Source organism: Camelina sativa, chromosome 5 (genome assembly GCF_030686135.1).
Source record: "Camelina sativa cultivar CO46 ecotype springtype chromosome 5, ASM3068613v1".
NCBI classification, from domain to species: domain Eukaryota; kingdom Viridiplantae; phylum Streptophyta; class Magnoliopsida; order Brassicales; family Brassicaceae; genus Camelina; species Camelina sativa.
Window position 1 is genome coordinate 9195229 of NC_141884.1, and position 27229 is coordinate 9222457.

Below are 27229 nucleotides of genomic sequence, written 5' to 3' on the forward strand. Positions count from 1 at the left end.
CTAACGAGCTTCACGAGAGTTGTTAAGACACGTCTTGGTCACAGACCTTTTACGCACTTGATCTCTGATCCTCTGTCTCCAAAGTTGAAGAAGGGCTGATGCAACATGGCAAATTTTGCGGTCTTTATGCTTTGTAAGTCCCTCAAGCTTTTCCATCATCCTCCTTGGCTCAGTAGGTTTTGGACTGATATTGATTTTCTTGAGTAACTCTAGTGCGTCAATGCACCGAGAGGCCTCTAGTTTACCCGAGAGAATGCCCTTAGCGTTGGCCACATCAGCAGCTTTCTTTGCTGCTTCGAACAGCTTCACCATCTCATCCACTTTCTTGTTCTTCAGCTCCTTTTCTGTTATAGTCTTCTTTGTCAATGAACTGGAACTTCGTACGTAGGCAATATCTTCACGTGGCTTCTTCGTCGTACCATCCTCCAAAGGGACACGTTTTCTCTTCAGGTTGAGCTGCTTTAGATCATTCTTTGTATCTTTCTTCGTATATTTCTCGTCCCACGTCTCAGATTTATGATCCTCTTTCTGTTTCAGCACCAAAACGTCGTTCCTTTCTTCTTTCTTAATCTTCTCTCTTTCACGAGTCAATGATCTCTGATCTTCTTTCTTATTCAACTCCAAGAGTTTGATCGTTTTCTTAATATCTACCGCTTCAAGAGTCTGAGCACTCTCGTCATCTTTATTCTTCAACCCCGAGAAGATCTCCGTTCTTCCGTCTTCATGAGACGTAGATCTCCGTTCTTCCGTCTTCTTCAACTCCGAACACCTTGTTAGTACAGGCTTCTTTCTCTCCAGACGAGCCTTGGTAAGAGTAGCTTGGAAAGAGTTGTCGCTTCCTTGGGTGTAGATTGTCTTCAACCACGAATGAAACAAAATTTGAGCTTCCTTACGGATCTTAGGGTTCCTATGACTTTTCAAAGCCTCCAGCTTAGCTATTGATTCAGAATGTTCCATATCCTTCACGGAAAGAGATAGAGACTTCAAGTGCTTCAACAAATCGATGCATCTTTCAACTCCGCCTGGTTTCCGTGTATTGTACGTAGCCTTCATTGCAGCAGCAGTCAAGTCACGTAAATCAGATCTCTCCTCGACAATACTTACTCTCATCCTTACTTCGTTCTTGATCATCATGAGTGGCTAGGGTTTCAGTGTAGGTTGAATCGAAATATGAAGAGATTATGAGGAATAATGGAAATATATATATATATCGATCAAACTAAGCATGACCAAATCAGGTTTTTCTTTTAAAACAAATCTAATAAAGCGGATAACATGATATCGTAACAAATCCAACCATAAAAAGGAAACATGTGAGCAATTAGCAAAATCCTAATTAATTAATTATAGCAGTTTTTTTTTAACTTTTTGTATATTTTTTTTCCTAATACGCTCGGTTTCGTTAAGAAAAAAAAAGTACAATGAAATTAATTATTTTCTTACAAGATGTATTAATTTCCTACAAAATATGTGGCATTGCAATACCCTATCGAGAGAGCCGCATTAAAATAAAAATAGAAACTTTTTTGGACATACTCAAAGAAAATTATTTTATGTGTCGTATTCCAGATACAATTTCTGGATGTATTAAACCAAAAACACAAACGAACAGTATCTGGATGCTGCGTCTGGATACTGCATCCAGATACTAAATTCAGATATTGCGTCCAGATACTAAATTAAAATATTGTTTACATAGAACACAAAAAAAAATGTTATCAGTTTAATTAATACACTTTGTATGAATATAAAAAATATACAAACTTGATATTCGATCTATTTTAATTTTTGTGTGCATGGTAAATATCTGCGTTTTGAGGCATAATCTAAATTATGAGGACATTAAAGGTAAAAAAATTAAATAGAGCTATTTATAGAGCTAGACATATAATAACTACCATGGTAAAATGCTCTACAGTTTTTTACGTGTATCGATCAAAGTTCATATGGGGAGGAAATCATAGCTAGCTTTTCTCAAATATCCTAAAAACTAATGTTCAGCCAGCGACTTCAAAATCTTCTCGTGATTATTTTCTTTGTATCTCTGGTTAGCTTTAAATACAACTCTCCGGAAGACCGGAAGATTAATTAGGGTATGTATATGAGTGTCTATATCTCTGGTTAGCTTTAAATACAACTCTCCGGAAGACCGGAAGATTAATTAGGGTATGTATATGAGTGTCTATGTATATATATGTATGTTCAGCAGTTGTTGTTCTACTTATTTACATGAATACAAAAACACTTGCATTGACATTCACCTAATTACACTACAAAAAATACGCTGGATAACGTCGGTATATTAAAGTCAGTTGATAAACCGACTTAAAATTTTCGATTAGGAAGGAATTTTGCGTCACTTAAGAAGCACATTCATAAGTTTTACAGAACAGTAAAAATGGTGTGGAGATATAGAGAGGTTAACAACAAGTTTCATCCAGCAGCATTTGACACTCTTCATCTATTGTAACAACCATGTAAGAATCACATCACATCATTTTCATTATAGTATACTCATTAATTTATCATATTTATATAAGTCTGGTATTTGTATATGATTCCAGGCCAGCACAAAAGCAAATCACCGAAGAGGAGAATAGTGAGATACATGGATAAGAAGATGGCATATGTGTGTGACTGTTAAAGTGACAATTATATTCTATGTAAAACAGATTTATTTAATATATGGAGCTTTTATATGAGTTTCTTTTGAAATTTGAGTTATTTTTTAATAACATTTAAATTTGAGTTATATACACAGAGAGACTGTTGATGAACATAAAAACAATCAGGAGAAAAAGAAAAAAATACACCGGCTTGAGCATTATACAGACCCCGGGGCAAAAGAGCAAAACAGAACATCTATTACATATAAAAAAAATTGTTTACAAAAGATAGCAAAAAATAAAAGAACGTTTACAAAAAGAAAGCAACAACAATGTCATTTTGCAATTTTTCCTTCAACAGATGTAAATAAAACAGTCACACAAAAAGATAAATTTCCAGTGTGCTCTCCTTTCCTTGCTTTTCTTGTAACTTTGTGCTCTCCTCTGCTTCTAGCTGGCCTTGTAAGCTTGTTTTATCCTTTCCATCTCCATATATATTAACTTTCACATCCTTTCACACCTGGAAAAAAAAGCAGAAGCCGATACTCATTCTTGAAAGATATAAACGATCACAAAATTCTATTTTTACGAGCTTTAGCCGAAGCAAAATCATGAATAATAGTTTCAGTATCAATGCTCTCCAATATGTTCTTTTCGATGCACAAAATAGCTAAACCATTCAACCTTTCTTGAGACATTGAAGATCTTAGATAATTTTTCAATAATTTTAGTTTTGAAAAACTTCTCTCCGCCGAAGCGACTGTCACCGGTATAGTTAACATGATTCGATATGCAATTGAAACATTTGGATAACAACCAATATCTTCAACAAACTCAAGAACTTCATTAGGTTCCATTGACACATCAGGTAAAGTCGTTTGAAGCACTCTCAATTCTGAAAAAAGATCATCTGAATCAACATCCGACGAGTTACCATGAGAAAAAGTTTTGCATAAGTTACAGCAATGCTCTTGTAAATCACTATCATGTAATGTCTTTAACTTTTTTGAATCAAATAAGAAACCAAAAACACTTTCAAAAGTTTTCATTTGATCAAATCTGGTCTTCACCGAAGACATTGCCATGTCCACCACAACCAAAAAGTAATCGAATCTAAATGCATCTTCACTAGATTGTATTTCCTCATCCAAACCAATTTCATCAAATTGTTTTTTTCTGAAAACACGACGCTTCTGTGGAAATATAGGATCTACATCCATATCACGAGCAATAGTTTGAGCTATGCTCAAACTAGAACTAAACCCTTCATGTCTATACTTTTCAAAAAACAAACACACACCTTGCAATTGTTTTAAAGCATTATCAATGCAAAATGATTTAGACTGTAAATTCTTACTCACTGAATTAATGGCAAACAAAATATCATACCAAATAACAATGCCAAGGATAAATTCAAAATTATCAAATGCCATGATCAAACTTTCAGCATCACTCTTTGTCATAGCATCATCACAAGACTCATATAATTCCAATAAAGCTGATCTTACTTGTGGAGCTTGGAACCTAATAGCTTTGACACTTTTAATTTGACTCTCCCAACGTGTGTTACACAAAGATTTTACAGTAAAGCAAGGAACATGATCAAGCAAAATTTTCCATCTCTTAGAAGAACTAGAAAATAATGCATATATGCGTTGCACAATTCCAAAGAAAGAAATAGCTTTTACACATGAATGAGCCATATCACTAACCACAAGATTAAGACTATGACAAGCACACGGCATATACAAAGCTTTTGGATTTACATCAAGTAATCTCTTTTGAACACCTTGATGTTTTCCTTTCATGTTAGAACCATTATCATAACCTTGACCTCTAATATTCTCAAAATCAAGAGTAAGAGACTTTAAAGCATCTAGTAACTTATCAAAGAGACCTAATCCAGTGGTGTCATCCACCTTTAGAAACTCTAAGAAGTACTCTTCTACACTTGCTTTTCTATTTGATATTTTCACACATCGAATTATCAAGGTCATTTGCTCTTGATGGCTCACATCAGGTGTGCAATCAAGAATGACAGAAAAATATCTAGACTCTTTAATGGTTTTAACGATGGAAAGCTGAACATTATGAGCCAAAAGAGAGATAAACTCATTTTGAATATTATGACCAAGATAATGACAATGAATTTCATGACTATGAATGCGTCTAATATGATCTTGGATTATCAAATCAAATTCTGCAATCATTTCAATAGCACCTAAGAAATTACCATTACTATCTTGGTAAAGTTTTTCATTTTTTCCACGAAAAGCTAGATTTCTTTTAGCAAGAAATTTTACAACAGCAATTATTCTAGCTAAGACAAACCTCCAACGTTCTTTCTCTTTTGCAATTTCTTTCTGTAGTGGTTTATCAATTGTGAGAATCTTCTCAAATCTAACTTTCAGCTCTTTCCAAGTTTTCATGTTATTCATATGCTCTACACTTTTTTCATGATCTTTTAAGTCTCTCACTAAGAATCTTCCAGTCATTATAACCATCATTAGCAAACATATTTGAACAATTTCTCGATTTAAACAATTTGCAACAAAAGCAATAAACCTTGTTCACATGTTTGGAGTAAACCAACCAATTTATGTCACTAGTTTCCCCATTACGCAACTTCCTAGAATAATAATTATATGAGAAACGCCTATTGTTTGCATCTAAAGGAAACACAAGATTCAATTCTCTTTGAGGTCCTTTTTCAACTAACACATCTCTCCTTTTATTATCAAGGTTTTCCCAATACCTAGGATCAAAAATATCAACACGAGAATTTGGGTTTTCACAAACATTTAAACTTTCAATTTCAACATTAGATGCATTAACCACATTATCATGTTCACTCAAGTGACTAGTGTCATCAGGATTATTTATACCACCACCAACAGATTCTGAATTTTCATTAGCACCACCAGATTCTGAATTTTCATTAGCACTTGCTCTTGTCACAAATTTATCTAAAGAACTTCTTAGTGATTGAACAAACAATTCATCTTGTTTTCTTTTTTTTCTTTTCTGACATCCCGGTTTCTGTCCTGGCATGATGCAATGCAATCTTAACTAGATGCAAAGAAAAAAGAAGAATAGCACCTGGATGGCTGGATTTTGGGACTGAGTTGTTGGGGAATGAATCTGATTATCTGAATGCCAGAAGAACAGTTTCATTACCTGAAAAAAACAGTTGTTAGTGATTAGCGAGTTCCAATTTTAGAAATTAGAATACAAAATACTAGTTTAGAAAAAAACAGAGCAAGAATCGAACAGAACATTACTCAAAAACTTGTTGTCTGCTGCTTAACGGCTAGTCGGCTATGGAGAGCACTTGCTGGAGATAAAAAGAGACTTGTGTGGACTGTGGTGTCTGGTGTGGTCATGCGAATGGGGTGGGATGGTGAAAAGCTCCGTACGTAAACATAAAAAGACAAAGATCACCGATTACTTTTGCTATAATAATTCCCTATAAATAACAAAACCAATTTGGCCCAATAATTTAATTTTGATTTTGGCTCATTAACTCATCAAAATTTGGATTCCCTGAAACTTAGTTTTTTTTTTTTGGTCAGCTTACAACAAATTTTTATTTTTTTTATACACATAAGGAAGAACTGGAAAAAAAATTTGTGCCCCTTAATTTGGTGGACACGGGGCAGTCGCACTGCTTGTCCACCCCATTGAGCCGGCAGTCAGTTTACAAGTAAGGATACGTCGAAAAAAAATCGTCGCTAAGATTACTAAAACTGACGCTAATTAATCCGACGCAAAAATAAACGCCATTTTATAAAGTGAAGTTAATATATTTAACGTCACGCAGTGTTACGACGGTTTTAAACCGATGTTATTACTTTCACATCAGTTTGAAAATGACGTTAAAGTCAATAATGACCGACGTCAAATACCGGTTTGTTGTAGTGTTATAATAACCAATTATCTTCAATAATTACTCACCTAAATCACACAATAAACACGCGGCGTTTATATATTTTAATATACAGAGATGCTAATCCTACCCAAAAAAAAATATAAATTCCTAGATGCTAAGAAATAAAAATTATATAGTTACGTTTTCTTTATTCAAAATGATGAAGCTAGTTACGTGGGAATATATTACTTATGTGTTGACCAGAAACAAAAGTCAATTGTTGACTGTGTAACACTTCAGATTAACGAACTACAGTCCAAAACTGGAACTCGGCTGATGCGCTCACACCAACCATGGCATTGAAAGAAATGTTAAGTCGTCTTTTTCAGACCTTATATGTATAGTATAATAGTTTCAACTTTCAAGAACTCAAGCCACGTGAACTTTTTCGTAACACACAAAAACAAAAAAGTCGTACGTATATAAAACAATTTATATGTCCACATGAACATGAATAGCTAAAGATTTCAATCTAGCTTATCCACACAACTCACAAATCCTCCTCTTGTTATTTTTCTTTAAAACGCTCCTGCTAGATTAATTCTTTCATTAATTATTACTTCCACTAATGTATTGACCAGGAAAAGACTGATCTATTTGCACAATTAAAATGCACACAATTCTGAACCAATGACCAATGAAAGATAGAAATTAAAAATTAATTAAATTCTACAATTCATATGCACCGCCGCGTCAAGGTATATAAGCCATTCTTTTAATTTCATTTTTTTCTCTTTCTGTTTTGTACTATATAAGCCATGTTGTTGTTATAATATCTGATAGGAGATATTTTATATGAAGATAATATGATGACTTTTGTAAGTTGTCAAGAACTCAAGCCACGCTAATGCAGTCAATGATTACAAATTGTGTGACTATTTAACAAGGCCACAAGGGATTCGATGATTCACAAGCCAAAGAAATTAAAAGATTCATTGCGCTTCCTAAAATTTTCACACTTATATCCATCTAAAATGTCTAACTCGTTTTGGCGTTTACTCTCTCTCGTTTCCATCCTCCACTGTGTCGCTGCTCTCCAGTGTCTTCCTGACCAAACCGAGACCCTTAAACGTTTCAAAAACGAGTTTCAGTTATCCAGCATCTGCAGCGACGACACCAACTTTCTCCGCGGTGTGGTCTGCGATAACACGACCAGCGCTGTCACGTTTCTTGAACTCCCCGGTGGATGTATACGTGGAACTCTCAGACCAAACAGTAGCCTCTTCGAGTTGAGTCATCTCCGTTACCTTAACCTCTCTTTCAACAACTTCGATTCTTCTCCCTTGTCCTCTGCTTTTGGTCAACTCAAAAATCTTGAGGTCTTGCTTCTCTCCTCTAATGGCTTCGCCGGCCAAGTTCCTTCTTCAATACGTAACCTACCCAAATTAACCAAGTTACAGCTTTCCCACAACAAGCTCACTGGTAACTTAGCTCCACTTGTACAGAATCTAACCAATCTTTCAGCTTTAGACCTTTCTTTTAATCAATTCTCTGGAACCATACCTTCTTCTCTCCTCACAATGCCTTTCTTGTCTTATCTTGATTTGAGTGAAAATCATCTCACTGGCTCATTTGAAATCAGTAATATATTTTCGTCCAAACTCGAGACTTTACAGCTTGGGAATAACCATTTTGAAGCAGAGATCATAGATCATATTTCAAAGTTGGTTAGTCTCCAGTATCTCAGCCTCTCTTCCTTAAACATAAGCCACCCAATTGACTTAAAAATCTTCTATTCTCTTAAATCTTTGTCACACCTTGATCTTTCCGGAAACAGTTTAACACCAACGAGTATGAATTCAGACATCGAGTTTCCAAAGGACATGGAGGTCTTGCTCTTGTCCGGATGCAACATCAGTGAATTCCCTAGATTCTTGAAGCCCTTAAAGAAGTTATGGTATTTAGATCTTTCCAACAACATAATCAAAGGGGACGTTCCTGATTGGTTATGGAGTCTTCCTCTTTTAGTATCTTTGGATCTTCACAACAATTCATTCACCGGTTTCACAGGTTCATTGGATCATGTTTTGGCCAATTCATCGGTGCAGGTATTAGATATTGCTTTAAACTCTTTCAAAGGTTCATTCCCTAATCCACCAGTCTTTATCATCCACTTGTCTGCTTGGAACAATAGTTTCACAGGAGAGATACCTCTCTCAGTCTGTAACCGAACCACTCTCGATATTCTTGACCTATCCTACAACAACTTCACCGGCTCAATCCTTCCATGTATGGGTAACTTCAGTATAGTGAACCTCCGGAAAAACAAGTTGGAAGGAAACATTCCAGACGAGTTCTATAGCGGTGCTTTGACACAAACATTTGATGTTGGATACAATAAGCTAACCGGAAAGCTTCCAAGATCTCTCCTGAACTGCTCTCTCCTAAGGTTTTTAAGTGTGGATCACAACAATATCAATGATTATTTTCCCTTCTGGCTCAAGGCATTGAAGAATTTGAAAGTCCTTACACTCCGTTCAAACAGATTTCATGGTCCTATATCTCCACCTGATGAGCAAGGTCCTCTTGCATTTCCTAAACTCCAGATACTTGAAATATCGCATAACAGATTTACTGGAACCTTACCAAGAAATTACTTTGCGAACTGGAGTGCAACGTCTATCAAGATGCATGATGAAGAGAGGCTATACATGGGAGAATATTCGAATGAGCGGTTTACATATGAAGATACTTTGGATTTGCAATACAAAGGTCTATACATGGAGCAAGGAAAAGTTCTTACTTTCTACTCTGCCATTGATTTCTCTGGTAACAAACTCGAAGGAGAGATTCCAGAATCTATTGGTCTTCTGAAAACATTGATTGCCCTAAACTTATCAGACAACTCATTCACAGGACATATCCCGATGTCTTTTTCCAATGTGACTGAGCTGGAGTCATTAGACCTATCAGGAAACAAACTCTCGGGGGAGATCCCGCAAGAACTCCGGAGACTATCGTATTTGGCGTACATAGATGTTTCTAATAATCAGCTCATAGGTAGAATACCACAAGGGACACAGATCATAGGACAGCCTAAATCCTCATTTGAAGGGAATCGAGGGTTATGTGGTCTTCCTCTTGAAGTAAGCTGTTTAAGGGAAGACGCACCATCCACACACGAGCTTGAAGAAGACGAAGAAGGAATATTGGAGTGGAGAGCAGCAATAATAGGGTATGGGCCAGGAGTGTTGTTTGGATTGGCAATAGGACATGTTGTTGCTTTGTACAAGCCTGGGTGGTTCATGAAGAATGATGGTTAGAACATGCTCAGAGGCATCAGACACCTTTAGGATTGACTAATTAAATATATTGTTTCATTTTGTCTTTGTTTTTTTTGTGTGTAATTTGCTCTGTAAATGTGTCTCAAGTTACTGAAAACAAACATGATTATGGCATCTTATGACTTATGTGTTACATAAAACTCTGTTCTGATAACAGAGGAGCTGAAACTACTAAACAACGTTACGTACTCACGTTATTATGAAAGAAACAAAACAAAGTGTGAGATTTTCATTATTTATGACCGTCGAAGTATTTTTTTTTTTTACATGTGATTTTTTTTTTAATAATGTAAACTTAACCCTTAGTGTTTAGGAAATTTTCCAAAATTGAATTTTTAAGGATATAATAAATAGGCACTAAACCGACTCTCGTATTAGGTCCACTCAAATCAATTTCCTATAAGAATAGGAACCTGAAGTTTTTTACTTATTTAATTCCCTCTCCTGTTTTCCAATTTACTTGCAAACAAAGCTATAACCTTCCAGTTCATTCTTTCGTTTAGAACTCAAGAGTTTCCTTCTAGGTTTTTTTATTTTTGGTTCTACATCTTCAAAAGATTTGATCACGATGATGAAATCTGATGATCGTAGTGTTTCTAAGCAGAGATTTTACGAATTTCTCGAGCAAACGGTTTCTGAAAACCCCCAAACGTTTGGTCTTTTTGATGCGGAACCGTCTTCTAGACCTTCGTCGTCGTATGTGAACAAAGAGTACGGTATTGATGACGAAGACAAAAGCTTTAAACTGTTGTGTGCGGTCGACATATCGTTAGGGTACAAGGCTAAGGAAGACAAATCGAAAAAGGAGGAACCTAGGGTTTACTCAGGGCAGATTGATATGGTGGAGATGATGCACGAAGTTATCGGAGAGAGGCTTCAGAGCCTCTTAGAACGTCGATACAGATCAATCTCTTACGCGGAACCAGAAGGACAAAACCCTAATCTTGATTCAGAATCTTCTCGGTCTTCTCGCGTTCGAGGTCGTTGGTCCAAGGAAAAACGTTCGATTGAGGTGGAAGAGAGAAGTCGCAAGATACGCAAAGTTGATCGTGATCGTGGTTTAGAGGTTGAACCAATTCAAATGACTCCACCGGAGTGGCTTCTGAGGGTGATGAGGAGAGAAGGGGACAGCTACAATCCGAAGCTGATCTCAACGAGGAAACTGTACAAGACTGATCTCGACAAAATCCAAGGACGTCTCTCTGTTCCTTTTAAGCAAGTGAAAAGTCCAGACTTTTTGACGGAGGAAGAGACAACACACATACATGAAAATGCGATGAAGCTTCGTGATGATGGTGTGAGTGTGGATTTGGTGGATCCTGAGATGAAAAAGCATGCCCTTGAACTGAGGAAGTGGAAGATGAGTGGAAACTGGAATTATGTCTTATGTAGAGGTTGGAACGATGTGCTTTCTGATAACAGTTTTGAGGTTGACGACTTCTTTCCTCTCTGGTCTTTCCGATCTGGAGAAGGAAAACTCTGCTTTGCTCTTGTCCCTTCTTCCAGCCACGGTGACGGCTCTACTTCAGGAGAATCTGGCCGTGGAAACTTTCTTACTGGCGGTGATGGCGCTTCTACTTCCGGTGAATCTGGTCAGGTACAGTTACCGGTTATTCCTCCTTCGCTTCCAGCAAGAGATACAGACCACTCAAGCCAAGGCTGTTCAGGAGAGAGCAGCTCTAGTTCTTCCTAATCATACTCTGTTTATCGCTTAAGCCACAAGTAAAAAGGTTTTTTGGTTTTCAGGCAATGCTGCCTTGGTTTTCTTTAATTTTTATTGTTTTGTTGACTGAAACAGTGGGGTTTTGTCCAAATTGTGAGACCCTTAAATAAATATTTTTGAATGAAATTTCTTTAGTTTATGTTTTGAGAGTTTTCTTTTTAATTCTTTATCTCCTAATTGTTTATGCTGCCTCTGTCTCTGTTTACTAAATGAAGCATTGCAAATAAAATGCAGAACAAAAAAGAACTTGCTTTCTTATATTATCACAAAAAGATCCCTCAGGTTACAACAACACACAGCTGTAAAGTTTCTTGGCTCTAAACTCAAAAGTCTTAGAGCGTTAAAGAAAAGATCCGCTTCCAACCATCTCTTGGATCAGTCATCACCATAGGCCTTGAAACAATACCGTTCACTGTAAGGAGCGTTGAAGAAAAGATCCGCTTCCAACCATTTAGGATACCGAACAAGATCTCCAGCTAAGAACTGCATATAGGACAGCAGCAGCAATAGGGTATGGGCCAGGAGTGTTGTTTGGATTGGCAATAGGACATGTTGTTGCTTTGTACAAGCCTGGGTGGTTCATCAAGAGTGATGGTCAGAACAATTTCAGAGGCATCAGACACCTTAAGGATTGATTTGTTTCTTTTTATTTACTTTTTGTTTTTGTGTGTAGTTTGATCTGTGAATGTGTCTCAGGTTACTAAAAACATCATTATGGCATGTTGTGTATTACTACTTACTATAAACTCTGTTTCTGTTAATAGAGGAGCTGAAACTACTAAATTACTTCCACATCAAACAATGTACTCGTATTATTATGGAAACATAATAAGAAACAAAATAAAATGTGGGATCTTATTTTATCAACAGGCGAAAACATGTGAATTTTTTTGAATAATGGAAACTTAATTAACCCTTAGTAATTGTCAAATGGGTGATAGAAGAGCTACAGATTCTGCATATTGAACAAGTGATTATTGAGATGGACTGTGTGATGACAGTTCAAGCGATCATTTCTCCACATAATTGGCCCCGGCAATGGTTCCTTATTCGAGAGATACACACTATTTTGGATAGCTTCAGGTCGTGGGAATGCAAACATGTGACAACTGCAGCGAATAAAGCAGCGAGAGCAATAGCAAGGAGTGTGACAAGGGATGGTCGGCTTCAATCATACCTGGCTCTAGGCGGTCCGTCGTGGCTTCAGGATGTCCTGAGAAGAGATGGTTGTTAAGTTGGTTGCAGTTCCTTTTTCTGGTTTAATACTTGGAGAGTTGTTATAACCTCACTATCAAGTATGTGTTTGGTTTTTTATCTATTTCAATTTCCATGCTTGTACGCTTTCCCTTTTTATTTCAATATTATCCAGATGACAAAAAAAAAATAACCCTTAGTGTTTAGGGTTTTCTACAAAATTGTAAGGATAACAAATATGCATTAAACCGACTCTCGTACTAGATTTGTTCAAATCAATTTAATCACATTATATAATCAAGAATAGGAACCTGATGTTTTTTTACCTTTTTAATACCTTCTCGTATGTTTTCCAATCTGAACGGTGAGTATATATCTGTCAATGTTTTGTTTTGGAGACACTCATCATGATTGGTTCTTGACTTCTTTCTCTCTCAATCACTCTCGTGTGTAACAAAAAAAACAAAGCATAGAAAATTAAAAGACACAGAAAATTTAACGAGTTTAGATTCAAACGTGGAACCCTATACATCACGCCGGGATGATGAAAAACATCCCGAAAATCCACTAATCTAACTTGTTCCATACAAATGGTTGTTTCAAACTCAATCGCCCATACAAATGATATCATCTGTTCCACACACTTATATGTTTTATACTATTTTCATAACCTTTAGAATCTACCAGAGACTTTTCTTTTGTTCAAGCAGCCGTGATCTTCACATCTTTGTAGATTCTCTAATGAAGCCTTGACCGCACCTATCGAACAAGCTTCACGGGAGTTGTTAGGACACGTCTTGATCACAGACTTTTTACGTTCTTGTTCTCTGATCCTCTGTCGCCAAAGTTGAAGAAGGGCTGATGCAACATGGCAAATTTTGCGGTCTTTATGCTTTGTAAGTCCCTCAAGCTTTTCCATCATCCTCCTTGGCTCAGTAGGTTTTGGACTGATGTTGATTTTCTTGAGTAACTCTAGTGCGTCAATGCAGCGAGAGGCCTCTAGTTTACCCGAGAGAATGCCCTTAGCGTTGGCCACATCAGCAGCTTTCTTTGCTGCTTCGAACAGCTTCACCATCTCATCCACTTTCTTGTTCTTCAGCTCCTTTTCTGTTGTAGTCTTCTTTGTCAATGAACTGGAACTTCGTACGTAGGCAATATCTTCACGTGGCTTCTTCGTCGTACCATCCTCCAAAGGGACACGTCTTCTCTTCAGGTTGAGCTGCTTTAGATCATTCTTTGTATCTTTCTTAGTATATTTCTCGTCCCAAGTCTCAGATTTATGATCCTCTTTCTGTTTCAGCATCAAAACGTCGTTCCTTGCTTCTTTCTTAATCTTCTCTGTTTCACGAGTCAGTGATCTCTGATCTTCTTTATTCAACTCCGAGAGTTTGATCGTTTTCTTAATCTCTACCGCTTCAAGAGTCTGAGAACTCTCGTCTTCTTTATTCTTCAACCCCGAAAAGGTGGTGGCTTCATGAGACGTAGATCTCCGTTCTTCCGTCTTCTTCAACTCCGAACACCTTGTGAGAACATGCTTCTTTCTCTCCAGACGAGCCTTGGTAAGGGTAGCTCTGAAAGAGTTGTCGCTTCCTTGGGTGTAGATTGTCTTCAACCACGAATGAAACAAAACTTGAGCTTCCTTACGGATCTTAGGGTTCCTATGACTTCTCAAAGCCTCCAGCTTAGCTATTGATTCAGAATGTTCCATATCCTTCACGGAAAAAGACAGAGACTTCAAGTGTTTCAACACATCGATGCATCTTTCGACTCCGCCTGGTTTCCGTGTATTGTACGTAGCCTTCATTGCAGCAGCAGTCAAGTCACGTAATTCAGATCTCTCCTCGACAATACTTACTCTCATCCTTGTTGGACCTCAATTTATTTAAGCTTAGTGGGCTTAATAAAATTGGATTGTGTGAATGAGAAATTAGGCCTTAATGGTTTGGTCTTGCTCAAGTTGGAGCTCCAAGAGAAGTGGGTCAGATTGGATAGAGTCAAAACTCTGTTTCACGATCCGTGAGACTCGGTCTCTTTGTTTTCGTGATCAAGTGGAGAGTTGTGGAGAGTTGGATTTCTTTGTGAGATCGTCGCTTCTTCACATCGTCCACCTCCTAGATTTGCGATGGACTTGGTAAAGTTGTGGAGAATCAATTTCAAACCCAAGTCATCCAAGTCCTCTATATATACTCGTTGAGTTCTTCTCTTGACAAAACAGTGAATTGACGATATCAAAGTCGCTTGTTCTCACACACAGCAAAAGCAAACAACATCCAGCAATCTCTCACAAAGTAAGTTTCGAGAGTATCGTAGAAGTGAAGTTCGTATAGAGCCGGTGTTTGAGTGATTAGCAAACCCGGTTGTGTATGGTTGTATCCTGGGACTCTTGTAACCATTAATCCCGTCGCACTGCGGGGGTTTCAAAGAGTTAAGGAAAGAGATTTCGGTCTCGCCTCCATTCTTCCCTTAACGTTTGTGTTGTTATCTCTTATTCAATACCTCTTACGTAGTGTGGCAAATTTCTAGCTCCTACATTCTTAACTCTTTGAATCTGTTGTTGTTCTATAAACATCTAACAGATTGATTTGAGATTTCATAAACGTTTAAGGAGAAGTTGTATATTCACAAGTTTTTACCACCGTTGCGATTGGGTAAAAAAACGTGACGAGAGCTTGAGAGCCTCGGACCTGTTCTGTTCTTTTGTGAAAGGAAAAACAGAGTATGATGCAATTGGTTTAGATTTCTTGTTTGAAAAACCTGCTGCTTGCATATTGTTTATTTGCTGTTAAGAATTGCGATTCTAAAAGCTATTTTGAAACCAATTGTTGTGTTATTCAAAACCTGCAGTTTGCATTGAGTTGCGATTCATAAACTGCATAATTTTTTGTTTGGATTTATTTGCAAATTAAAATCTCATAATCGACATAGTATCTTGGTTTTTAAGTTTCTGCAAATTGAAAGCTTAGAGATTTATTATTTCTTGCCTTGAGAGGTTAAAAAGAACTGCAACTTGGTTTTGTTTCAGTTATTTTTTGGAAAAATAGAGAACATTAATCAAGGGTGAAACCGAGTTGTGCAATAATAATAAACTATCTTAAGTGGTTTGACTACGTGTTTAGCACACAAGCTTGTTATTTATTTATTCTGCAACTTAAAATAGTTAAACGTGAACAAGTTGGTTTTGCGAAACCTATGTTCTTGTTTCTCTTGTGTTTAATTGCAATTTTTTAAGGAATCGAGTGTTGTTGATTTATTCACTTGATTATCAGAGTCAGTTCACGACTTGATATATTGTTCTGAACAAAGCTTTGTGTTTGTGTTTCAGACATGTCCAGTGAAGACTTGAACGTGTCCAACATTGCTGAGGTCACGGAGACCACCACCAATGGGACTGGGAATGACATCCAGTTTGGTACGCTCCCTCCGGTGAAAGTAGCAGTCCCTGAACCTGTACCAGCTGCAGTGTCAGATCAGTTTCAAGGGGTGCAGATTCCAGCTGTAAATTCGGCTGGTCTACTTCCGGACAAGTTTGATGGAACATCGTTCAAAATGTGGCAAAAGAAGATGTTCTTCTATCTTACCACACTGAAACTAAGTAAGTACACTAACGAGGAGAAGCCCATTCTCTCGGAGGATAACACGGATCCACATGCGTTAGCAAGCGTACAGGCTTGGATACAAGGTGACTTCCTGTGCAAGGGTTACATCCAGAGTCGTCTCAATGATCAGTTGTACAACGTCTACTGCAACGTTGAGACTTCAAAGGGACTGTGGGACTCTTTGGACAAAAAGTACCGCACCGAAGATGCAGGATCACAAAAGTACGCAGTTGCAAAGTTTCAAGACTTCAAAATGGTGGATTCTCGGCCGCTAATGGAGCAAGTTGAGGAGTTAACAAACCTCCTACATGAGATACATGCTGAAGGAATGAGACTGTGCGAGACATATCAAGTAGCATGCGTCATTGAGAAGCTCCCTCCTAGCTGGACCGATTTTAAAAACTATCTCAAGCTGAAGAGAAAGTGGATGAGTCTCGAAGACTTGATAGTGAGGCTCCGCATTGAGTCAACCAACCGAAGACAAATGGGATTTGGTGCTCAAACTCGTGATCCCAACGCGAATATGGCGGAACACCAAGTTGACGAACAAGGAAAGTGGCAAAATAAGGGGCACCAAGACAAGGGAAAAGGAAAAGTCCTGCCACAGAACAAGCAAAAGTTCAAGAAGAAAACCGGTGGAAACTCACAAAAGTTTACCGGAACATGTCACAACTGTGGCAAGATGGGCCACAAGTCCTTTGAGTGCCGTAGTAAGAAGGCTCCTAAGAACAACGACAATTATGAAGCTAATCTCACCGAAGCTGATTTTTGTGCGTTTGTCACCGAGACTAACGTCGCCGAGTGCAATCCGGAGACGTGGTGGTTCGACACCGGTGCAACTAGGCACATTTGCATGGATAAGTCGATGTTTTTGACATACAGCAAGAACACGAATGATGAGAAACTCTTCATGGGGAACTCTGCTACTTCAAAGATTGAAGGTTACGGCAAAGTAGTCTTGAAGCTTACTTCTGGACGTGAGATTACTTTGACAAACGTAGTTCACGTGCCGGATATGCGCAAGAACCTAATCTCGGGGTCTCTCATTTGCAAGCATGGATTTAAGGTGAAGATGGAAGCAGATAAGCTTGTAATCTCCAAGAAAGGGATGTACGTAGGTGATGGGTTTGTTTGTGATGGGTTATTTAAGGTGTCTACAACAATGATGTAACCGAGGCTTTCCACCTCGAAGAAGAATAAGTTGTAGTTGGTTTCTCTTTTCTTAATAATGGAAATTTCAGTTTAGTATTCATTTGGTGAAGTCATTTGACTTTTGCATGAATGTTTTTTAACTCAAATATGCAAAGTGAGTTAACGTGAGATTTGCATGAGACTTACGCCATCACCAACATGGGAAAAATGGAATATATACATATATGTATATTGTTTAAATTCACATAAATTGGTGTGATTTAATTTTGTAACTCTCTTTAATGATTGTACAAAATATTTTTTGTTTATGTGGAAAAAGATGAATTAAATGTTGAAGGGTTAGTCTATAAAATGTGGGGGAAGCGTTGCTTACCACAAATAATAATCTCAACATGATACCACAAAAAATTATTAGAAAGTTCATTATTTTGGATAAAGCTCAAGAGGCTATGTGAATTTTTGAACTTTGAGGATGAGATATCCTGAAGTAGGAAAATTCAGTGTCAATATTATGTGTACACTATTATAGCAATTAGCTATTTTTTGGACACTGAATAAATGATTAAATGATAAATCATTGGATTATCAAGAGGAATGGGTAGCCTAGAAATATAAATTCAGCTTGGTGGAAACCCAACCTATGTGATTGGAGATCCCAAGATCTAGGTTCAAAAGGGACAACTAAATCAAGTTGAGTTAGAGTTGAACACTGTAAGACTATGTCTATACCCAGTTCCTAAAGATAAAAATAAACAGTGTTACCTGTATGAGTTGAGGTTAAGTGTTAGCTTTTAATGATATACCATAGTTTTGAGATATTCATGGAGTATTTACAGGATGCTTCTAAAAACAAAACTGATGGAAGGTCACCTAGTGAGTGTGAAATGGGGCCGTTTCTAGGAGAATGAAAGAGAGGCTATACTCTCCAAGTTCACTCATGATCCCAGGAATGTCCAAGGCCAAAATGGACACAATAGAGAACTAAATCTCTACGAGAAGATGTTGTTGCGCGATACATGTTGTCTAGGTTTACATTAAAATCTTGGTGGTTCAAGACATAATGTTCACCTCCCGGCCAAGTAAATCCGACAGATATTAAAAATGATGGGTTCAAAGCTGAAAAATGCTACCTTTCAGATACAATAACATTTTTGTATACTCTCGAACATCTGTCTAGTCTAGTCTAAGTTGTGTCTAGTCTAGTCAAGTCTAGTTAGTAAAAGTTTTTTATGAGTCTTCCTATGTTTAATTAGTAATTTCTATTCATGTGGGGGATTGTTGGACCTCAATTTATTTAAGCTTAGTGGGCTTAATAAAATTGGATTGTGTGAATGAGAAATTAGGCCTTAATGGTTTGGTCTTGCTCAAGTTGGAGCTCCAAGAGAAGTGGGTCAGATTGGATAGAGTCAAAACTCTGTTTCACGATCCGTGAGACTCGGTCTCTTTGTTTTCGTGATCAAGTGGAGAGTTGTGGAGAGTTGGATTTCTTTGTGAGATCGTCGCTTCTTCACGTCCACCTCCTAGATTTGCGATGGACTTGGTAAAGTTGTGGAGAATCAATTTCAAACCCAAGTCATCCAAGTCCTCTATATATACTCGTTGAGTTCTTCTCTTGACAAAACAGTGAATTGACGATATCAAAGTCGCTTGTTCTCACACACAGCAAAAGCAAACAACATCCAGCAATCTCTCACAAAGTAAGTTTCGAGAGTATCGTAGAAGTGAAGTTCGTATAGAGCCGGTGTTTGAGTGATTAGCAAACCCGGTTGTGTATGGTTGTATTCTGGGACTCTTGTAACCATTAATCCCGTCGCACTGCGGGAGTTTCAAAGAGTTAAGGAAAGAGATTTCGGTCTCGCCTCCATTCTTCCCTTAACGTTTGTGTTGTTATCTCTTATTCAATACCTCTTACGTAGTGTGGCAAATTTCTAGCTCCTACAATCCTTTCTTCGTTCTTGATCGTCATGAGTGGCTAGGGTTTCAGTGTAGGTTGAATCGAAATATGAAGAGATTATGAGGAATAGTGGAAATATATATATATCGATCAAACTAAGCATCACTAAATCTTATAAAGCGGATAACATGATATCGTAACAAATCCAACCAAAAAAAGGAAACATGTAAGCAATTAGCAAAATCCTAATTAATTAACCATACCAGTTTTTTTTAAGTTTTTGTATATATTTTTTTCTAATACTCGAGTCGGTTTCGTTAAGAAAAAAAAGTACAAGGAAATTAATTATATTCTTACAAGATGTACTATTTTCCTACAAAATATTGCAATATCCTACACATATTAATCGAGCGCGGCATTTAAAGAAAAATAGAAACTTTTTTGGACATACTCAAAGAAAATTATTTTGTGTCGTACGTTTATATAGAACCAAAAAAAAATGTAATCAGTTTAGTTAATACACTTTGTACGAATAAAAAAATTACAAACTTGATATTCGATCTATTTTACTTTTTTGCATGGTAAATATCTGCGTTTTGAGGCATAATCTAAATTATGAAGACATTAAAGATAAAAAGGAAGCTGATCTTAAAAAGAGTTTTGAAGAAAATCAGCAAATTCAAAAAAGACTTGAAACTATGGAAAAATTTGTTGAGGCTTTTGCAAGTCAAAATACCTAGATCCAACTCCACCACCAAGAGATTCAAGACTGTCCTTTCCAGCTTATCTAGTTGTTATATATGGTTTCTATGTATCTTTGCTATTGTTTTGTTTGTGTTTTCTTTAAGTTGTGTTTGTATTCGAATTATTTGGGTACGGAAGATAATTACCCCCAAAATCGAGCGCGTGTGGTATACGCGCGTGCGATTTTTCTCCCAAAACCTCCGCCGCTTGAATCCTAGATCTGCTGTGCGTCTCGCCTCTCCGGTCATCGGCGCTCCTCGCCGTGACCGCGAGAGGGCCCCCGGTTTCTCCGATATGCGGTTAGGCTCTTTCCGGTAGGCGATTTGACGAGTCTGACACCGGAGCTTTGTGGTTTGGCTCATCGGAGGCTCCATCTGTAGAAGAAAAGGCGTCGGCTTACCTGAAATTTAACTTTTGACTTCGGCGACTTCACCTCCTCGGTTCTCTCGCGCATCCTCCGGTTTGTTTTGAAGACGACAAATCTGATGTTGTGAGGCTCCTCACGGTGCTATTTTGGCGATGGTCTTGCGCTTCGTGGCTGTCGCGTAGCTGCTCAAGCGGCGGTTGGTTTTCTTCTCTAGCGAGTGGTTTGGTGGGGGTGGGGTTTTCTATCAGCTCACCTCTCCTTCCTGTTGGCGTGCGGTGGCTCTTCTACAGTGGTGGTCCGACGGTGCTCTGTTTCTCCGTCAGGCGCAGGGATGCTTCGGCTTTCTTTCCCTCTGCGGCTACCACTTGTCTTCACCCTCTGTGTCTTTTCTCCCGCCCCGTGTTAGTAGTCGTTGGTTTCCCTGGCTCGCTTTGCCTCTGTCGAGTGTTTGATGCATTAGGCCAAGTTGTTAGTGCTTTGGAATCAACCTCCGGATGTTTCGATCTTCTGCTTCTGTCTTCACTGGGGGTTTTGGGCTAGCTATGTCTGTCATTTGTTGTGGCTTGTCTTATAGGGCCGGCTTCTCTAACTTCTTCAAGTCACATTCGACTTCATTCCTCAGCTCATCTCCCAAGCCAAAGGTGTTGATTGATGATGATGACTGGTACTTTCCGAGACTTGTTTTGCTTCTGCAGGTAACTTGTGAGTTTCGTTTTGGAGGGAGTTGTTGGCTCTGCTTGATCAAGGGTTTGAGGCTTCCCGGCGTCGCGGTAGCTAGCTGTATCTCCATGCATCTCCTTAACATGTCACACCTGTTTTTCGCCTTAGCGCTCAAGTTAATTGCTTCCTTCGCCGCAAATATCTTCGGCCTTTGTTCCAGCCTCTTCGGATTAGTGTGTCCCTAGTTTCAAGCTTCGAAAAATCTCAAAGTGTTTTTAGTGTTTGATCATGTGAGATGCTGGTGCTAGTATGGCTTTTTGCGGATGTGAAATTGCTAGGCTCTGTACTACTGACTCCAAAGGGGGCTTAGGATGGACTTAGTAGAGTGAGTAAGCATTGCCTGCCTCATTAAGCTCGGTGGTTTCGCAGTCACTTGCTTGTCTCGGGCTACCATTGAACGGACTGCTTCCTTGCTACTCGATCAAACGCTTTGCATCGTTGTCATATTTTTCATTGTTGTTTTGATTTCTAGGCTCTCTTTAGGGATTCGTTTTTATCTTGCATCAAACTGTCTTCTACCATTATCATTATGCTAATGGTTTGAATTTGATGATTTGGTGCAAGAATGTGGTATGCTTCCATGTTTTTTATTCTTTTTTTGGCATGGGACCATGTAATAAGTTATGCTTAATTGTGTAACTCAAACTTTCATTGTGAAATGAATATTTACATTCTTATCAAAAAAAAAAAGTTGTGTTTGTATGTTAGTTTGTATTTTTTTTTTTTTTTTGATCGTCTGAAATGCATTAAGAAGAGGATCAAACCCCATAACAGGACAAAACAGAGTAGTCACGCTAAGATGTGAAAACAAAACTAACAAATGAAGCAAAAACATTCCGAGGCAAATAAGCCATAACTAAGCACGATTGTGCCTCCTAATCAGCTACTGAAGCCAAGCAGGTCCGCCTAAGGAGAGATAAGAGTTAAAACGTCCATCACGTGTTACACTACCAGCAATCTCAAGAGCCACTCTGTTGGCCTTTGGATCATCTAGATGGAAAGAGACAGCTTGGATCCCTCGTATCGCTTGGAAGATTCTGTGGAGAATAGAGCGATATTTAGGCCACTCCAAAGGTCTCGCTAAAGCTTTTGTTACCGCTACACTGTCCGTCCATATCTCGCAAGACATAAAACGTGGAATCTGGAGATTTTCAAGGCACCAAAGGATACAATGTAGCTCTGCTGCAATACGGTTCACCATCGGGAGGAAAGCATGATGGGAATGAAATAACACGTTGCCTTCATGGTTCCCCAGTAACCAAGCACCACCTGAAAAGCAATGATCGTTTATCCAAGAGGCATTCAGATTACACTTGAGCGTACCCTCGGCCAGCTTAGTCCATCTCTTTGGTACCAATTGCAGATGATTTCCTTGTACCGTCCCCGTATGTTCCTGTTCCTGCAACCTATTCTGTTGTAACCACTCCTCTGCATCTGCCATCGCTCCAGCAAGAATAAACCAGTGATCAAAATCCCTCCCCGCCAATACTACTCCATTACGAGCTTTCCAGATCTCCCAAAGTATCCAAGGAATAGCCTCACGACTATTTAACAGGACCACATTCCTGGACATTAGATCAAAAATGTACTCAACATTATCAGAGATCGAAGCTGAAAATCCATGTGCTGGTAGAGGTAAGTTCGATGCAGACCAAACTTGTGCTGCTAAAGGACACCCAAACAAAACATGTGACACAGTCTCATCAGCGACATGACACACTTTGCAAGTTGGTTGAATATTCAAACCATGTGTCCTAAGACAGTCTGCAACAGCCAAAGCTCCTGATAGAGCTCTCCAAAGGAACATTCTGATTTTAGGAGCAGTGTCCGTTGTAACGCCCCCGAACCGTTCTATGACCACGAAGGCCATCGGACAGCCACGGGACGCCACTTACAGAATTGCACCGAGGTGATCCGGTCGAGGGACATAAGCTGTAGACTTCCCGACCGGTCTTCCCTAGCACAATTCCACCCGCAACCGAGGTTACTTAGGCTTTGCAACCCTTGTGGCCTGGTGCGTTGTGTTAGCTTGGACAAGGCCGAGTATCATTTGCAACTTGCCATGTTTTCCTGAAAACCGAATATATTACTTTAACAAATATTACATTGTAAATAAATCATTAAAGCAATATATAAAGATAGTCGGAAAGTTTTACAGTAATTGTTTAAGAAAAATATAGGGTTTTACAAGAACACAAGAAAAACCCTATCCGGTACCCTAACGTTTGCTCCAGCTCTAGACTCACTTAGGCTTCCCTGCAAGACCAAAATAATATCATGAGTACTCTAAGATTACTCAGTGAGCCTGGGTACCCCTTTCTCCTAAACAGGAATTCTACTTTCCCAAACCTGACTACCCCGGTGAGCAAAGAAAACAAGCAAGTAAAACAAACTTAGCAAGTTATCAAAGCTACGCAACAGAAACATTAGCGGAAGCAATTTAAACCACACACAAGCGAGAGAGGTTAGATCAATACGACTCGACTCGACGATCTAGACTCGCTATACACATCTCAAGATGACTAAAGAACAGTTTAGACTCTTGACTCCTACGCAACTCGCAAGGACAATCTAGAATAAAAAAGGGGACACTTGAATTACCCTAGACTCCTCTGCCTACCAAACAAACAAAGACATCTAGAATACTACAAGGATCGCTTGAAATATCCTAGACTCTTTTCACCTAAGGTCCTTCGATAATCTGTTCCGTTCCATACCATCCCCCATGGCAAGACCACAAATGTCACCAGCAATGAGCCCGCACTTATGCTACATCGTTATGTAGCGGTCACGCTAGTAGCTAGCTAGCCGTGACAGTGTCCCGCATGAGTGGTCGTCGGGAACTCACGCGTGACAACCGCTTTTGGAACAGAAAATCGACTCACTATTCTAGCTAAGACTTGAGAACAAATTTTAAGAGGCTAAGCTAAAATAAAACTCACAACACTAATTCGAGCATTGATAATTCATGCTTCATAGCAAGAAATCAATCAAGAATACCACATGCAATAATCAACAAGGAGAAAGAAATACAAATCAAGCAACTTAAGATTATTCTACATGCATGCAACCAAATTAAGCAACTTAAGCAAACATCAGTGCAACAAGTTCTAATATGCATGCAACCGAATTGATTTAACCGCTTAAATCCTTAAGTCCAAATTACACATGCAAGCCATTTGATTTAAATTCTTAAATCCTCTTAGTCCAATTAAGCATGCAAGTTCATTTGAGTTAACCATTTAAACCCTTTAAAATTCGTTTAAGCATTTAAGCTAACCTCACACGAATTTATACGATAATATTTCAAATGAACTTTACCAAATTTTATTTATGCATGCAACCGGTTTGGAGCAAATAATATTGCTAAACAACTTCAATTCTTATACCGCATGCAAAATCCCTTGTCCCGATTTTAAGTATATCCAATTTACTTGAATGCATCCAAATTCATACGCGATCTTGCATGGTGATTCCTAGCTCAAATTCGATGTAATTTTAACATGAATCCAGCATGAATCCTACCAAATTTACGCATGCAACAATTTAACTCGTTCTACCTTGAATCTAGTCTACATGCAACACACAATTACCGCAGAACTCACGTTTTCACGCGTCGATGTTTACCGGACTTCACCGCACCACTCGATCAGACAGTCTTCGCGTCGACAGCTTCCCGCTTCTTCGACCGTTCTCGTTCTCGACTTTACTCGATCAAAACCGCGTCTTGCCTCTTGGTTTTCTCCCGATCAAAAACCGCTTCTCCTCTCGGTCTTTCTTCTTCGACACAGACGTTGTCTTCCCTCGATGATCTCCCTCGACACTATCACCGTATTTTCTCGGTGATCTCTTCGACAGGGTCTCCGTCTTTTTCTCGAAAATATCTCTCTCGATGATCCCTTACTTCTCTTTCTTTCTCGATGCAAAACCTTCCTTCTCGATCTTCTCTTGACGCAAGCGTCGATAATCTCACTCTCTTTCTCGATCTCTCTCGATCTTTTTTGACAAACTCTCTCGGTCTCTCTCGACAAACTCTCTCGGTCTCTCTCGACTTTGAGAGAAACAAGACTTTAGTGTTTTAGTGTTTGAGAGCAAAATGAGAAAAGTGAGGAATGAAGTCTCACATCCTCTATTTATAGGCTCGAGCTCTCCCTCTTTTTCCTTAGTGCTTCTTGACAAGTGGCTAGCTCATGGCTTGCATGTTGAGCATGATTAACACCCCCCAATCGTTAATCGCCATTAAGCCCACTAACTCCATTCTATTAGTGCATGAAAAATCATTTTATTAGTGCATGAGCATGCATGTAATCTAATTGGTCAGATTTTGAGAAAATAAAAATTTTATTTCTCTCGGCAAAACTCGTCTCCCGTCCGACGTTTCTCGTCAAAACCCGTCTCTTGTCCGACGTTTCTCGACATTCCTCGATGTTCCTCGGCCTCACTCGACGCTCCTCTCGGCATTTCCCGGACAGTATCGATCCTCTCGATATTTCTCGGTCAACTTTTCTCGGTCTGTCGGTCTCTCGGTATTCCTCGAACAACTTTTCTCGACTCCTTGGACAATTTTCTCCACCATCCTCGAACTTCTTGATTTTCCTCGATCATCTTGATCTTTTCTCGGACAATACCGGACATCTCTTGGACGTCTCGGTTTTCTTTCTCGGTACTTACTCGACTCTTCTGCGGATGCTGTTTCCGCATAAACCGTCAATTTTTTATTGGTTTTAAGGCCTTAATCTCACCTTTGGTCACTCCAGTCTTGGCTCGGCCATTCCCCGACTCACGAATATTTTCTCAGACTTCTTCTGGTCGTTCTTCCTTGTTTTACATCTTCTTTCTTTTTAAGTCCTTCCCGAGTCTTTTCCTTAAATTTTTTTATTTTGGAATTTTTACCCTTGATGAGGGTCATTACATTCAAAGTCCAAATTCTGCCTTTAAGCTCATTCAAGGCACGTGCACCTCTGGAACCCGCACTCATCTCATCTGTTTCCTTGGACACCAACCAATGACCACTTTTCACTGGATATTTACCATCATTGGTATACTTTGTATTTTCTTTAAGTTGTGTTTATGGATTAACTTTATATTTGGATGTTAGTTTGTTATGTAAATAAGTTTTTAATTTTAGTGATTTATTCTATTGTTCTATATTTTTAAAAATATGGCAATTGTGGTAATTAAAAGAAAACCGTTTGTGACTAAACTTGTATGTGGTTTTATTGTCCTAGTTGCGTAACAACTTGTTACAAGTGCTGTAAGAAAAAAGGTCATAAAAATAATCAAAAATAATCGAGTCATTAATTATGATCGCTTTGTGACTATACTTTGGTCGCAACATGTAACGGATCAGCGACCATACTTTGGTCGCACATGTAATGGATCAGTGACTTATATATGGTATTAATATGTGACAATTTTTTTGTCACATTTTGTAGCATATTAGTTACAATATTATTTGTCACGAATTGTGTCGTTTTTATGACTATCTGAATATCGTCACAAGTGGTGACGAATTGTTACCGTTAACAATTGTCATAAAAAAATTGTGACTATTTTGTGACTTACATGAATTTGTGACTTTTCTATTGTGACATTGTGAAAATCGTATCATTCTAGTCATAATGAAAATTTTGTGACGAAATATTTATATATTATAACCGTTAAAATTGTAACAATATTCAATTTTTCTTGTAGTGAAAGGTAAAAGGATTAAGTATGTTTAAAAAATAGTTGTAATATCAAAGTAGTAATGTTATTCCACCTCCTGAATCCGCTGCTGTTTCTGATGAGTTTTCTGATGACTTTGATGTTGGTACTGAACCGCTTGGTCGTGGTCATCGAACAAAATTGCCGTCTACTCGACTTAAACCGTATGTCACATACTCCGCACGTCACACTGAAACCATCATCTCTCTCAAGCCTACGTCTTCTCCGGCATCTTCAGGTACTTGTTTCTATCCTATAGCACATTATGTCTCTTGTGACAACTTTAGCTCTGCTCATCAAAAGTTTCTTGCCGCC

General features: G+C 38.5%; 4 protein-coding genes and 2 pseudogenes across 5 annotated transcripts; 2 read left to right on the top strand and 4 right to left on the bottom strand.

The window, feature by feature from the left end:
* On the bottom strand, window positions 1–1131 carry LOC104789072 (uncharacterized). The gene has a single exon (XM_010514821.2). It carries the CDS (start codon window positions 1129–1131, stop codon window positions 1–3), a length of 1131 nt encoding a protein of 376 aa, XP_010513123.2.
* Window positions 1132–3175: 2044 nt separating this feature from the next.
* Window positions 3176–5110, bottom strand: LOC104789073 (uncharacterized). The gene has a single exon (XM_010514822.2). It carries the CDS (start codon window positions 5108–5110, stop codon window positions 3176–3178), a length of 1935 nt encoding a protein of 644 aa, XP_010513124.2.
* Window positions 5111–7398: 2288 nt separating this feature from the next.
* On the top strand, window positions 7399–9932 carry LOC104786316 (receptor like protein 22 pseudogene; annotated as a pseudogene). Its single transcript, XR_015556530.1, has one exon. The product of XR_015556530.1 is annotated as a receptor like protein 22 pseudogene (transcript).
* Window positions 9933–10379: 447 nt separating this feature from the next.
* On the top strand, window positions 10380–11518 carry LOC147943436 (putative B3 domain-containing protein At2g27410 pseudogene; annotated as a pseudogene).
* A 1890-nt stretch (window positions 11519–13408) lies between these two features.
* Window positions 13409–14596, bottom strand: LOC147943437 (uncharacterized). Its single transcript, XM_087512239.1, has one exon. It carries the CDS (start codon window positions 14594–14596, stop codon window positions 13409–13411), a length of 1188 nt encoding a protein of 395 aa, XP_087368365.1.
* Window positions 14597–22091: 7495 nt separating this feature from the next.
* Window positions 22092–23015, bottom strand: LOC147943438 (uncharacterized). The gene has a single exon (XM_087512240.1). The coding sequence runs from the start codon at window positions 23013–23015 to the stop codon at window positions 22092–22094; it is 924 nt and encodes a 307-aa protein (XP_087368366.1).
* Between the last annotated feature and the right edge of the window lie 4214 nt (window positions 23016–27229).